The 13,902-nt window shown below is 34.6% G+C and overlaps 1 protein-coding gene and 1 pseudogene across 1 annotated transcript; one reads left to right on the top strand and one right to left on the bottom strand.

Annotated features, from left to right (window-relative positions):
• Nucleotides 1–1,318: 1,318 nt before the first annotated feature.
• On the bottom strand, nt 1,319–2,514 carry LOC114170173 (uncharacterized; annotated as a pseudogene).
• Nucleotides 2,515–6,515: 4,001 nt separating this feature from the next.
• LOC114168332 (putative beta-1,3-galactosyltransferase 14) lies at nt 6,516–13,241 on the top strand. Its single transcript, XM_028053107.2, has 7 exons — nt 6,516–7,018; nt 8,967–9,119; nt 9,195–9,277; nt 9,392–9,491; nt 11,361–11,474; nt 11,924–12,066; nt 12,816–13,241. Exons 1-7 carry the CDS (start codon nt 6,663–6,665, stop codon nt 12,902–12,904), a joined length of 1,038 nt encoding a protein of 345 aa, XP_027908908.1. The 5' UTR covers nt 6,516–6,662; the 3' UTR covers nt 12,905–13,241.
• Nucleotides 13,242–13,902: the final 661 nt, after the last annotated feature.

The raw sequence follows: 13,902 nt of genomic DNA, 5'->3' as shown, positions 1-13,902 counted from the left end.
GGGGCATCATGGTGGTGAGGAAGTGGTGCATAACGTGTTGGTGTAGGCAAAGTTGTGCGTCATCTTCAAAAATGTCATTCAAAGTTTGTGGTTGTGGGGGAAAGATTGTTGCTCCTAAAGGCAACTAGTATGAAAAATAAAGGCAGATTATTTTGGAGATGTCAAAATTGGGCTGTAAGTTGAAAATTTCGTGACTTTTACTTGATGTTGCTTTTGTTTGTGTGGTAATGGTTTCATTTTTTTTGCAGACCAATTCACATTACTTTGAATGGGTTGATGACGAGGAATCTGATTTTCAAGGGAAAGAATATGAAATTGAAGTCATAGGTGGAAAAAGAGTTGAAGGTGGGAAAAAGGTGAAAAAGATGAAGTTTGTTTGAAAAGGGAGAAAGTTATACTAGATTTGATCAGGAAAAATGAGAAGTTGAAATGAAATTGCAACAAGAGAAAAAAATGGGACATTCATGCTATTTTTATTTGTTATATCGTGGGCCTCAACAATTGTAATGGTGTTTATGTTGTTGTTCAAAGTTAATTGTAATGTTTGAGATTACTTTAGTGGGGAAGTATTTTGTATTTCTGATAATGGTATTAACGAATGGTAATGGAATTTGGAACATTTGGTATTAATGTTTGAGTTAGCTAAGAATTAGCACGAAAGAATTAGCTGAGAGAGAAACATAACAACATTCAGTACACACCCCACACAGAACTTGTCTTCTAGTTTGAAAACATACCCTAACATTGTAACGTGGCCTTGTGCACCATCAGATCAGACCATCTACATTGTCAATTTTGGGAATCCTCCTCTCCAAAACAAATTATTTCCATAACAATTATAAATAGTTGCTGCAACATATCCACTTAACATTTGTTTCTTATTATTTCCCATGAAGCTTAAAATGTGCAAGTTAACATAATGCTAACCATACATACAACTTTAACTTATTTGCTAGTTTTCAGTAAATTAGATTGAGCATGAAGAAACAGTAGTCACGACAATTACCACATATGAAATAACTACAACATAATTTACTAACATAACAAAGTGGTTTGAATTGTTTTCATTCATAAACAATAAAAAGTTATCCAATATCAGTTGTCACCAAAGTGTAGCAGACAAGTGGTCCATAGTTTTCAATACAATAATCCAATTATAGTGCTTCAATAAAAAAAGTGGTCCATAATTTTGAATACAATAATCCAATTCTAGTGCTTCAATCAAAAAAGTGGTCCACTATCACTATGGCCAATATTCTAAAAAAGTGGTCCACCATACAAAAGGCAACAAAAAAATGGTCCTTCAAATTCACGTGGCCTATGCGGAAGACCCTAAGACTTCTGTTGTCATGCTTCTTGTCCTTGTGGTTAGTGCTCTTTCTCCTTGGTTCATGTTTGCTGCAACCCGGGGTGTGGATCTAATTCTACTGATGGAGCTTTGGTTTGATGTTCTTGCAGCATTGCTAGCTGCACTACAAGTTGTAGTTCTATGCATTTGTCCCTGCCAATTGGGTATGAATTAAAGATTCAGAAGTCTGTATTTAGGAAGGAAAGAAATTGCAAATATTATAGATGTGTGTTTACCTTTCTATTTCTGATTCCCCTTCTACAGCTTCTTATGTTATGTCCTAATTATTTACACCTGTTACACTTGATGATGGTATTCTTCTTTGAAAGTTTGGAATGATTGACATGTTCATCAGCTTCCCTTCGTCTTAGCTTTTTGAGTCTCCCAGGTGGAGTTTTGTAAATGGGTGGAAGTAGTTCAGGTTGATTAATTTTTGGCCAAAGTTGTTGTCCATTGATTGGGGTAATTTGAGGGCCATAACAAGCCTGATAGGCATCTCTTTTGTAATACGCATGAACGTAAGCCTCAGGGTATTCTACCTTGTAGTTAATGGCTGCCACCGCATGCCTACAAGGTATACCTACTAAATCCCAAAAATAACAACTACAACTATGGTTACTTAAATCAACAACAAACTTTTCGATAGTGAACCCTTGCGTCACTTCAAACTTAGAATCCTCTACCCATACAGGAAGTCAATTCCCACATTTTTCTATTTTTCTGTCTAGTCTTTTCTGTGGTTTAGGCATAACAGTGCCTGAATATGCATTCAATTTCTCTCTAAGGGTTGCAAATCTACTCATTATATATGATCTAATCCATTCCATCATACTAATGATAGGTTTATCCCTAGCCAGTAAAATAATACTATTAAATGACTCAGACAGATTATTCATCAAGACATCACATCTTGGATAGATGCTAAATGCATGTTTACATCAAGACTCCCTAGGAATGGAAACTAACCAATTAAAAGCTTCAGGGTTGATGTTTCTCAACTCACCCATCTTTTTTTCCCATCCTGCATAGAAAGTTTCCTTTGCTGCACCCATCATCAAGTCTCTGATCAGTACACCACCACCAAATTTCTTCTTGAAATTACTATATAAGTGTCGCAAACAGAAACGATGCTCCACTCCATTCAAGATTTCATCAAATACAATCATTAGTCCCTGCAAAAATGTAGTTCTGTATAAGAATTTAATGTCAATTAAATGAAATTTTTTTACATTCCAGTTTATGTATTAAGTTTACCTTTGGTTGATCTGAAATGAAAACCCATCTATGATTTCTAATGTCCCCAATATCTTCTAACAACAATGTCAAAAACCACCTCCAAGTCTCTTTGCATTCGTTTTCTACTACTACAAAAGCCAGCGGATAGTATTGGTCATTGGGGTCCCTACCCACTACAACCAACAATTGACCACCATATGTTGTCTTCAAATGGCAACCATCCACACCTATAAAGGGTCTACATCCAGCCAAAAACCCCTACTTACATCCATCTAAACACATGTAAAAACAGCCAAACCTAGGTGGCAGACTTGGTTAGGGTTAATTTATCTTAATCTTAAAAGTTCCAACATTCACTCTCAATAATTCAGCCACATAGTCATATAAATGACCATATTGTTGTTGTCCATCCCCTACCAAATAGTCCATTGCAATATGTTTTGCTTTCCCAGCCCTCCATGGTGTTATGCCTACACTATATGTTTTATTCACTTCGTCAATTATTTGAGCCATTGTCATAATACCAACATTCATAAATCTGTCTGTAAGGACCTGAGCAATCTAGTCCTTATTTACATTTTTGTTTCCAAAAACCCTTCCACATTTATGACGCCCAACAAATGTCTTAACACTAAAGGTTTGCCTCCCTCCAACCCGGCCAACCATGATTAGAAAACCACATTTCTTCTTACAAATTGCCCTCACTCTCTTCTGATCATTTTTAACAAATTTTACTTCTTTTCCATTTAGAACACTATGCTCCATTAAAGCTTGTTTAAAATCCTTCAAAGATCCAAACTCCATTCCCAATTTAAATTTGAATTTCTTATTCATATCTTCAGGTCTAAACTTACAAAATTTGGGACCAACTATAACATCACCCTCATCACTATCAACATTAGAATATAAGTCATTAGTATTGTAGTCCTCATTAAAATCTAAGTCATCAGAATCTAAGTCATCAATATTGTATCCAAAATAGGGCCAATCTTCCTAACAGGTGGATTAATGTCCATCCCAAATCCATCATCATCATCTGCCACCCTCTCTTCTTCACTGTCATCTAATTTATCTCTTGCTAAGCCTTCTTCATCTTCACAATTAACATCTTCAACCACTACTTCCTCTTTTCCTACCACATTTTGTTCAACCACAACTTCGTCTTCTACAGCCACATTATCTTCAGCCACTTCTTCCTCTTCTACAACCACATTGTCTTCAGCCAATACTTCCTCTTCTCGTACCACACTCTCTTCAGCCAATACTTCCTCTTCTCGTACCACACTCTCTTCAGCCAGTACTTCCTATTGTCGTACAACATTCTCTTCACCCATTACTTCATCTTCTCTTACCAAATTCTCTTCAGCCACTACCTCCTCTGCTCCACCATCACAAATAAACTGAACGACTTCACGCTGACTAGGTACATGCTGAACATATATATCAACCTCTTCCTTAGTCTCCTCTGCAAAGTTAGCTAATGTCATTGCTTCCTTGTCACCATTCAACATTCGTAGATTGTTTAATAGCTTTTCTTTTGAACCCTTCCACCACACTTTAACATCACCCCGATATTTAAACTCTTTGACGATGCCCAATGCTTCAAAATAGGACCAAAAATCTAGGTCGATCCCTTTAACTACATGAATCTCACCCCCAACGTATTTAAGTCCCTTATTCCTTTCGAACCTACCCATATGATGAAAAGCAACTGCAAACCCCTTTCCAGCCCTACATTTTCAATCAACAGACAAACTAAAGAAATCAAACCACACACGAACCAAAAAAAGCAACCAAACCAAACCAAACAATAAAAAAAACATTAGGAACGAACTAACCTTAGGTCTCGATTGTACTCTTTAATGCTTTGATCCCTTCCGTCAAGCTCCCGATTGTACTCTATAATGCTTCTATTCAGACAAAATTACTCTCCCACTCACCAAATGACCTTTCCCCTTCTTTTAATTCGAACACCCCCTTCTTTTTAATTCAGATAGAACCCCCATTTTCTTTAATGCTTTTTTTTAATTCGTTCTCTTCAGCTTTAATTAACACATGCACAAAACATAAAACTTACTCAACTTAAAACGGGATCCAAACGTGGCAGTCCGTTTGCCAGGTGTCAAACACAACTAACGACATCCAAAAATGAGGACCATTTCTAATTGTTTCAAAACATGAGGGACCAAATTGGAGTAAACATTAGTTGAGGGGCTAAAAACAAAATCGCACAAAACTTGAGGGACGAAAAACATAATTAACCCAATTTTTTTTAAGTAATAATTGTTTTCCTATTAATGAATAATATTTGTAGTTTATAATAATTCTTAATAAAAACATTTAAAGTAGAAATAAAGGTTATAATTTTGGTTAATTAAATTGGTTCTACTATTATCAGCCGACGCTAATATTCTGATCTTAGGATATCGTTAGGGTGAATCACCATACATCTACCTTGTGTTTGGAAGAAGCATTTCAACAATTATAAGAAATTGAAATATATTGCTTTTGAAATTCTTGCAATTGAATTCCTCTCATTTTCTAAATAAGTTGTTTAGATAGAGTAATTGGAATACCTTACATTTCAATTTCTTGTTTGGATAAAATAATTGAATTTCTCTTATGAAATAAAATTTTATTTTAATATACAATTTTTGAAATTAAATTCAACAAATATAATTGTCAACTTAAAATATTTAAATTCAGTCAAATTTCGGTCCAACTCGTCAAGGTTATTGGCCTGATCCAACTCGTCAAGGTTATTGGCCTGACCCAACTCGTATAAGTCGTCGGGCCGGTCAAGCCAATTTGGGTTGACATGTGGATCAAGTCCACCGGGCCCGTCAATGTCATCAGTCTTGCTCGACTCATTTGAGTTGTCGAGCCTGTCAATGTCATTAGCTTACCAATATGATATAACATGTAATCATTACATCTAACAAATTAATAACAAATTTAATACAATTGAAACATGATCTTTAAGCGGATCTTCATCAATATTCATCAATCACATGAGACCTTCATGCACTTGACTTTATCAAATCTTTGCTTCAAACTTGCTTGTGCCAACACATAACAGATGCACCCACAACATATTTCTAACCCAACCGACAAAAACAACAAAACATTTCACCCTACAACACACATACCAATAATAAAGAAAGGGAAAACACCCATAATAGACATACCTACACCACATTTCTAACCTAACCCACAACAACAAAACATTCCACCACACAACACACACCAAAATCAACGAAATGGAAAACACCAAATTGTTGCCCATCAATCGAAATATACAGTCAACACGAGAATGCCCTACCAATTTGTGAACAAAGACGAAGACGAAGGACGAGACAAATCACCGATGCTTGCAAGAAGTGAATGAACACCCAAGTTCCTTTCAAAAACACGAACGATGTAATGGAATGCGCTACAACCCACCCAAGAAAAAAACGAATCAAAAAGGTGACAATGCCCTACAAAATTTCAAGGAAGTCGAATGACTGAAAACAGAAATGGAAGATGAGTTCTCTATGTTTGTGAAAATGAGTTGTCTCAGCTAAAGATTTAAACTTTGGGTGGTTTTCTCTATTGAAACCTTTTGCCTCTTTTTCCCTTTTTTTTTTTCCACACACTTGGTAGTTTCTAATTTTTTTTTAAATAAAGAAATAAGTGACACGGTTTAAAGTAAGTGAAAAAATTGTGTCTGAAATATATTGTCCTATTTAAATAAACTCAAAGTAATATAAGTTAAAATAATTATAAATTGGATTTGAGAATTAAGATTTTTTTTTTCACTCTTACTATTCTTCTTACGTGTGTGTACACATATTGTAGGATTCTTCCAACTTGCATTTAATATTTTCCATAGGAAAGAAAGTTATTTAAGTATAATAAAAAAAAGAGAGTAAGAAACATAGGCGTTAGGCGTTATGCTCACTCCTTAGTCCCTAGTTTCAAACAACTACTCCCTACTACACCCAACCTTCATTCATTTTTGTGTGCCATGAACGTACCTTCTTCAAACTTCATCTTCACCTTCACCACACCACTGTGCTACCCCATTCCCTGAGCCATGCCTTCTTCCCCCAAATCCTACGCCCTCCCCTACGGCCGCCACCCTTCGCCCTTCACCGCGCGCAGATCCACCCTCTCCCTCCTCCTCATCTCCCTTCTCCTCATCCTCTTCCTCTTCGCCGTCGTCCCCTACCTAACCCAGATTCGCCACAGCGGCTGCGCCGACGTGCACCCCCGATCGGTGCGCGTCGTCTGGGAACATGCCGGCAACGCCAACGCCGCTGTCGGTGTTGGCGATGGAGAGAGGCACAAGGTGATGGGGTTTGTGGGCGTTCAAACGGGATTTGGATCCGGTGGAAGGAGAGAGGCGTTGAGGAAGACGTGGTTTCCCTCTGATCGCCAAGGCCTTCAACGGTATTCGCTTTATCTCTTCTAACTCCTCCCCAATTCTGTTTTTTATTATTTTTTTGGCTTAAATGCAGTTTTAGTCCTCAAGCTTTGCTTTTTAACTCTGCCAATCAGTATCGTGTCATCCCTTTACTCCACCTCATCTATGAATAATGCATTTATTTGTGTTGTTGTTGTTGCGGTTTTTGTGATCTTTTGTATTTGTCCAAATTTGATTACTATATGTTTAATTGAGCGATTTCAGTGTTGGAATATTTTCATTTGTTAAAATTGGGTACCTCCATTTGTCTCACATCTAAATAGTGTCGAAATTAGCTAACAATAATATCTAGTTCATCTTTGCCAGCATGAGTGTGGTTTCTTTGGTCCATGGATATGATTCACCAGTGTCCTAAGGTTTTGCCTAAGACTAAAATCGACCGAAAGATAAGTAAAATCTGCCAAAGGGTTATTTCTACTGAGATCGAACTTGGGAAGTCTGTAGTTTTAGTCTACAAGAAAAATTCAAATGAACTTGTATTCTTAGTTTTAGTTTTCATTTATTTTATTCTTAATCTGCTCCCAAATGAAGAGAATGTTTTGCTTTTGCAACGAATAAAAGTAATGTATTTATTGAGAAGAGTGACATTAGTATAATGAAATTGATTCAGTAAGTAACATATTCATTGTTGTTATTAAAAATGTATGAAAAGACTATCATTTTGGGATTGAGGGATTGCTATCTCTTTCCTAATTAACTGTTTGATCTGTTAGTAACTAATGATACGCATTTGAGTGATTATGTGAGTTTCTTCACCTCCCTTGTGCACATAGTTTTCATCCATGGTTTGAGTAGTTTTATAGAGAAAAGAAAGATTCTGGACCTGTATCAGTCTGTTAATTAAGTACGGGGTGCTTGATGATAGCAAATCCTGTTACAAAATCAGTCAATCAGAAGAATGGGGACCAAAATTGTCCAAATAAGCATTAGGAGGACCAAAATTGCATGTAAGTCTTTTTATTTTTAGTCATAGGGTTTTGAAAAAAGTGAATGGTTTTGCGTGTGGCTTGTTTTGTTTTTCTTTTGAGTTTTGATGTGAGAACAAAGTGTTCTACGATGATGTTACTAATTCTCTTTAGGGAAATTGTTTAGCGGCCAAGATGTTAGGAATTCAGAAATGTGATATCAAACATTTGTATTTGGACTAGGAGTGGGGTGACATTTTTGCTTTCAAGGACGACCATCAAACAACGCACTGTTTTAAGAACATCAAATAATTACAATTTCTTTTTCTTCTAAAGTGTAGAAGTCTAAAAAGAGAAGTATTTTTTTTTTCAAAAAAGAGTGATATTCTAAATATGTATTTTTTTTCTGCTTTAATTGGTTTAAGATATATATTTTTTTGTTTTAGTTCATCAAATTTTTTTATTTAACACAAATGATGTGGTTTTGGTCCTTCAGCATGGACTAGAGGCATTTGATTTTTGTAAATTTTAGGGATTAAAAAACTAGAACTTTTTTATAGGGATAAACCTTAGAGGTTATATTTTTAGGGATTTTTTAAATATTTTTAAGTCTTGTTTTAAGTATCTGTATACACAGTTTTGGAAATGTACATGAACCATGATCCTTTTTGGATTGAAACTCATCATTTATATTTGGACTTTACAACATTGATATTAAAGATGAGAGGGTGAAAAGGAAAGTGAAAATGGATGGCAGTGATGATTAGCAGTATTTTATTGTGCGAGTATTACTGATTTGCAAAGCTTATTTGTAGATCTGTTTTGAATGTTCCACATCTTTGGCATGAATTGAATGTTTCATTAGTCATCCTAGGTTCTCGTCTGTGTTTGAAGTTACGTAAAGTGGGTGATTGTATTTTGTTGGTGGGTTGGATATTTTGGGGGAAGCTGGGTTTGAGAATGGAGGAAGTTGGTGCTGTCATTTTTAATTATTGACTGTTGCTTGCAGTTTGGAAGAAGCCACTGGGTTGGCTTTTAGGTTCATCATTGGTAGAACAAGTGACAGAGCAAAGATGTCTGCACTTCATAAGGAAGTAGCAGAATATGATGATTTCATTTTGTTGGATATCCAAGAGGAGTACAGTAAGCTCCCATACAAAACGTGTGTGCTGAGAATGACTACATTTATGTTTTTTATCTGTAGTGTGTTTGCTAAATTGAAATTCATTAATCACAGGTTAGCTTTCTTCAAAGCTGCTTATGCTCTTTTTGATGCTGAATTTTATGTCAAAGCTGATGATGACATATATTTAAGGCCAGGTGACTTGATCTTTTAATGCTTATTGTGGTAAATATATTGAAGAACTTCCTTTACGTGATGTCATTTTACAATTCTAAGAAAGATTTATGCACTCATTTTTAATTTATCATTAGATCGGCTATCATTGCTACTGGCCAAAGAACGATCTCATCCTCAGACATACATAGGATGTATGAAAAAAGGACCTGTTTTCACTGATCCAAAACTCAAATGGTTAGTTTTGTTTTAATAAGTTTAGTTTATCTTCAAGATTTTTGTTTGATTCTGTATAGATTAATTTTCCCTATTCCAGACTTTCAGCATGCCACAATTTTACATAGGAGCAAAAAAAAAAAAATTATACCATTAATAAATTACTCCAATGATGAAACAAGAGTAGTATGTAGAACTTGATGTCTTTACTTGATGAGGCTATTTGCCTGAGAAAGAAATATAAATTATTAATACTACTTAGTTGTTAGATGTACAAACGAACAACTACTATCGCAAGAGAGATAATGTAAGATAAGTTTGTAAGTAGATTTCAGTTTTAATCATACTTGTTATCTTACGGTTAGCTATTTTGTGGTTGGCTAGCTAAACGTATCATGTAATAAATCGCAATGACTTCTTTGACTTGTTTTATACATGTATAAACCAATGCAATTTGGTATGTAGATACAAACCAACCAATTCAGCAATTAGTTATTTTTACTTGTGTTTTCGCTATTTCTGTGAATGAAATTGAAAAAGTGTGTGTGTGTGTGTGTATGTATTTGACAAAAGGAACTGAAGAAGCACTACTGAAGGCACACCCTATTTGATTATTTTGGTGCTCCGTTTTCATTCTTTTTGTTAGAATAAATAGTCTTAAACGAGATTCATTGAATTGTGTGTTGGACCTAGTACCTAGGAGCATGCTTTAGATCTAGTTTCTAGGAGCTTCTTCTAGACTTCTCTTCTTTCCTCTCATCCATTGTATCTCATGTACTATAAATATTGAAACCTAAGAGGAGAGAACACACACACACTCAAATTCACTCTAAAATCTTCTTCACTTTAATCTCAAGTCTTTTGAAACAGGGTTTTACATCATTCATTTTATGTACTATATTTGGCTGTTCCATTACTGTTTTTAATGTTTTGAAATAGAAGCTTCAAGCACTAAGATTTGACTTATGATTTTGTTTTGTATGTTTTGTTTTTTCTATTTCTAGCTTAAAATTATCAGGCGGAGTTGTATCCATCATTACTATATGTTTTCAGTTATTTTCCATATTGTCTTTGAATCTTACAAGGTGATATACTCTATGAATTATGATTAGTTTGGACATTCATGATTTTAGTTGTGATTTGATGAACTTGGTTTCCATAATCTGCATCAGTACGAACCTTTTCAAAGGCATTAATTAAACAAGCCCCAATTTTTAACAATTTTGTTTGTAGCTTTTCTATTTTCTCATGCTTTCCTTTTGTTTGGGGGCGGCCGGGGGGAAGGTGAAATGCATATACTTTCATCCAAAACTTGAAAGTAAGGTGGTTCACTGTGGTTGAATCAAAATAAATATATAATTTGTTTAGATCGCGGGATGTTATTAAAATCATTGTGGAATTCAACTACTTTTTGTTTTCATCTTTAATTTTCATTTGATAACAACAGATAGATTTTCTTAAATAGTAATATCCACCAAAAGATAAAAACTATCTTTCTTCAAAGTATATATAATATACTTTGTCTACTCAATTAAAGTAAAATATTTGCTAATCGCTCTTTTATTGTTAATGATAGATACTGTTGGGGAATGACCTTTCTGTACTTAATCCCACCTAATGGGATAAGTCTTGGTTGTTGGATGTAAACTTGACCCCGAATAAATGATCATAAAATTACAAGATTGAAACAATTTCAAACCTTTTAATGTGGCACTTCATTGCAATTTTGTTTTAGACCTCATTATTCGTCACCCTTATATTTTTGGTTTGAAAATGCTAATGTAGTGTGGCATCTAGCCTCAGCACATTGTTACACTTAAGGCCTCAACTTGTAACCAGCATTTTATCTACTTTTTCTTATGGAGTGCTGATTCTGATAAAATCCTGTAGGTATGAGCCTTTGTCTAATTTGCTTGGAAAGGAGTATTTTCTTCATGCCTATGGTCCTATTTATGCTCTTTCTGCTGATGTTGTCTCAAGCTTGGTTGCTCTTAGGAATGACAGGCAAGTATTCTTTCCTCCAGAACTTGCATGGCCACATGACCTTTTAAGTAGACAGTAGAATCACAAATCTCTCTTGTTATTGGGCACTGTAGGAAGAGTAATACTCGATACACTCGTTGATGTTTAGATGTAGAAATGTTTTTGGGCCTATCCATTTGTAAGAAGGTATGCAATGCACAAGGAAAACAAAAATACCAGGAGAGATTTGTGTGCTTGGGTTGGATAATTTCTGTTTCTAATCACAAGAGCTTGTTAGTTTTCTCACTGGTGCAAATGGATTGAGAGCTATACTCTTTGTTATCTAAACAATATCATATTTTGGAGGTTGAGGTCTTAAATTTCCTCTTAATATAAAAGGCTGGCGGTTACAAGTTATAATGCTTGGACCTTGTTCAATACATAACCTCTTTCCCACTTCAATATAATGCTTCTGCTGCATTGTTTCACAGTTTCCGGATGTTCAGCAATGAGGATGTTACTATTGGAGCTTGGATGCTAGCTATGAACGTCAACCATGAGAATAATCACGAACTTTGTGCTACAGACTGCACAGCCACATCTGTTGCTGTGTGGGATATTCCAAAGTGTTCAGGTTGGTGTTTCTCTTTGCACAGTGATGTTATAGCACCAGTATTTGGTGCTTTGTAAGACAGAATTTTCTAGGAGAACCTTAAAAGTCCGAAATTCTTGATACGGGATACCGTGAAATAATTGGTATTATGGGCTACCTCATGGTGCATTGTTTTGAGCTATTCAACGTTGTCTTGTATCTTTCTGTCCAAATATCAATGGTGTTTGGATGGGAAAAGGGAAGGTTACTTTTTAACTTCTAATTTAAGAAGATGTTTATGAAAATAAATTAAGGGATGTTAAAGGATCATCATCATTGGAAGTTTACATCATAATCTGCCATTTTTATTTCCTTCATTTCAATATAATCTCAAATAAGGAATTTTAGTTAAAATGAAAATTTTCCCTTCCTCCCCCTTTCCCTCTAAAGATCATCTCTTCAAAGGACCTTACCCATCAAAATAAAATAATCAAATATGTTTCTAAAAAATATTTAAAAATGACCTTACCCATATTTGATGCATGAATTAATCCTTAAATTGAGAATCTGTTTTGGTGAGGTTATATGATTAAATCGTTTCAGAGGATCTTCTATATTTTGTAGTCTGCATTTAACTTCTTATTATGTTTGTATGTCCCACACACGCACACAATCATATATATATATATATATATATATATATATATATATATATATATATATATGTATGTATGTATTTATATGCATCCGAAAATATAATATTTGATCCTAATGATCTGCTTCACCTACAGGTCTCTGCAATCCAGAAAAGAAAATGTTGGAACTCCATCAAAAGGAGACATGCTCTAAGACCCCAACTCTGGAATCAGATGATAAATAGAATTTGTGGGTATATAAAAGCAAAGTAAGCTCAGAAAGGTAGTGAAAGAATAGCTATCACTGCCATTCTTATGACCTTTCTCATTCTTCTTTCTTCCATTTATTAGAAGAGAGGTGGTTGTGTTTTATTTCCTCAGTTTTCTTTCCCCTTGTATACTTGGGAGAGGTTAGCATTAGCCGATATGAAGAAGGTTCTTTAGGGAAGGCTTTTATATATATATATATACTACATCAGAGAATAGATAGATTTCACAGATGAGACCAAGAGATAATTTGTTAATTTTATTCTTTCTTGGGGTTATATATAAACTCTGATTCATGTTGTACTTTTTCAAAAATGTGAGTTTTGAACGAGTTTTCCCTCTTTCATATGTCATGTACATGTGTTCATCATGTATGTCCATCCTTGCCTTTCACATTGCTTGCAACACCAGCTGAATGAATCTAAAGTATCAGTGTGGATTTAGCTTCCATAGAAAATATTTTCAGCTATGTTTTTTTATTGTTCTCGTGACTCATTTTAATAGGTTGTTTCGTTTTATATTCTTAAAGAAACTCTCCGCCAACATGTCCACGAAAAAAGAGAAGCGTAAAGTAGAAACTATTGGAATCATTCTGTGGAGTTCTTAATGAACTTTTTTGCTGTCAAAAGAAGTATAATGCATGATGTGCAATATCTAAGAACAAAAACAGTGGTGGAGTACATAAAAAACCCTTAAATGTTACGTATCTATTATTGTTACTTTCATTAGATTCGAGTCCATTTTCTCAGTGAAGCAAACAATGCGGTGCAACAAAACATTACATGGATTTTGATGTAATTTTTTTTAAGTGGTTTTAGTATTAATAGTATTAATAATAATTGTGGTGGATTTTAATAGTGTATTCTAAAAATATATTAAACATAATTTATTTTTAAAAATTGGACGTATGTTAATAACTTCAAATTATTAATAATTTACAATGGTTGATACACCCATGTTCACTTTAAAGAAATTT

This window comes from Vigna unguiculata, chromosome 11, assembly GCF_037176805.1.
Source record: "Vigna unguiculata cultivar grain cowpea cultivar isolate G323 ecotype 2 chromosome 11, ASM3717680v1, whole genome shotgun sequence".
Classification (NCBI taxonomy): Eukaryota; Viridiplantae; Streptophyta; class Magnoliopsida; order Fabales; family Fabaceae; genus Vigna; species Vigna unguiculata.
The sequence above is the reverse complement of the archived record's forward strand: the minus strand, read 5'-3'. Positions and strand labels throughout refer to the sequence as shown.

Coding starts and splice junctions, on each gene's coding strand:
- LOC114168332 (XM_028053107.2), top strand. CDS start 6,663: ATGCCTTCTTCCCCCAAATCCTACGCCCTCCCCTACGGCCGCCACCCT. Junction 9,120..9,194: donor AGTAAGCTCCCATACAAAAC/GTGTGTGCTGAG, acceptor CATTAATCACAG/GTTAGCTTTCTTCAAAGCTG. Junction 11,475..11,923: donor GTTGCTCTTAGGAATGACAG/GCAAGTATTCTT, acceptor ATTGTTTCACAG/TTTCCGGATGTTCAGCAATG.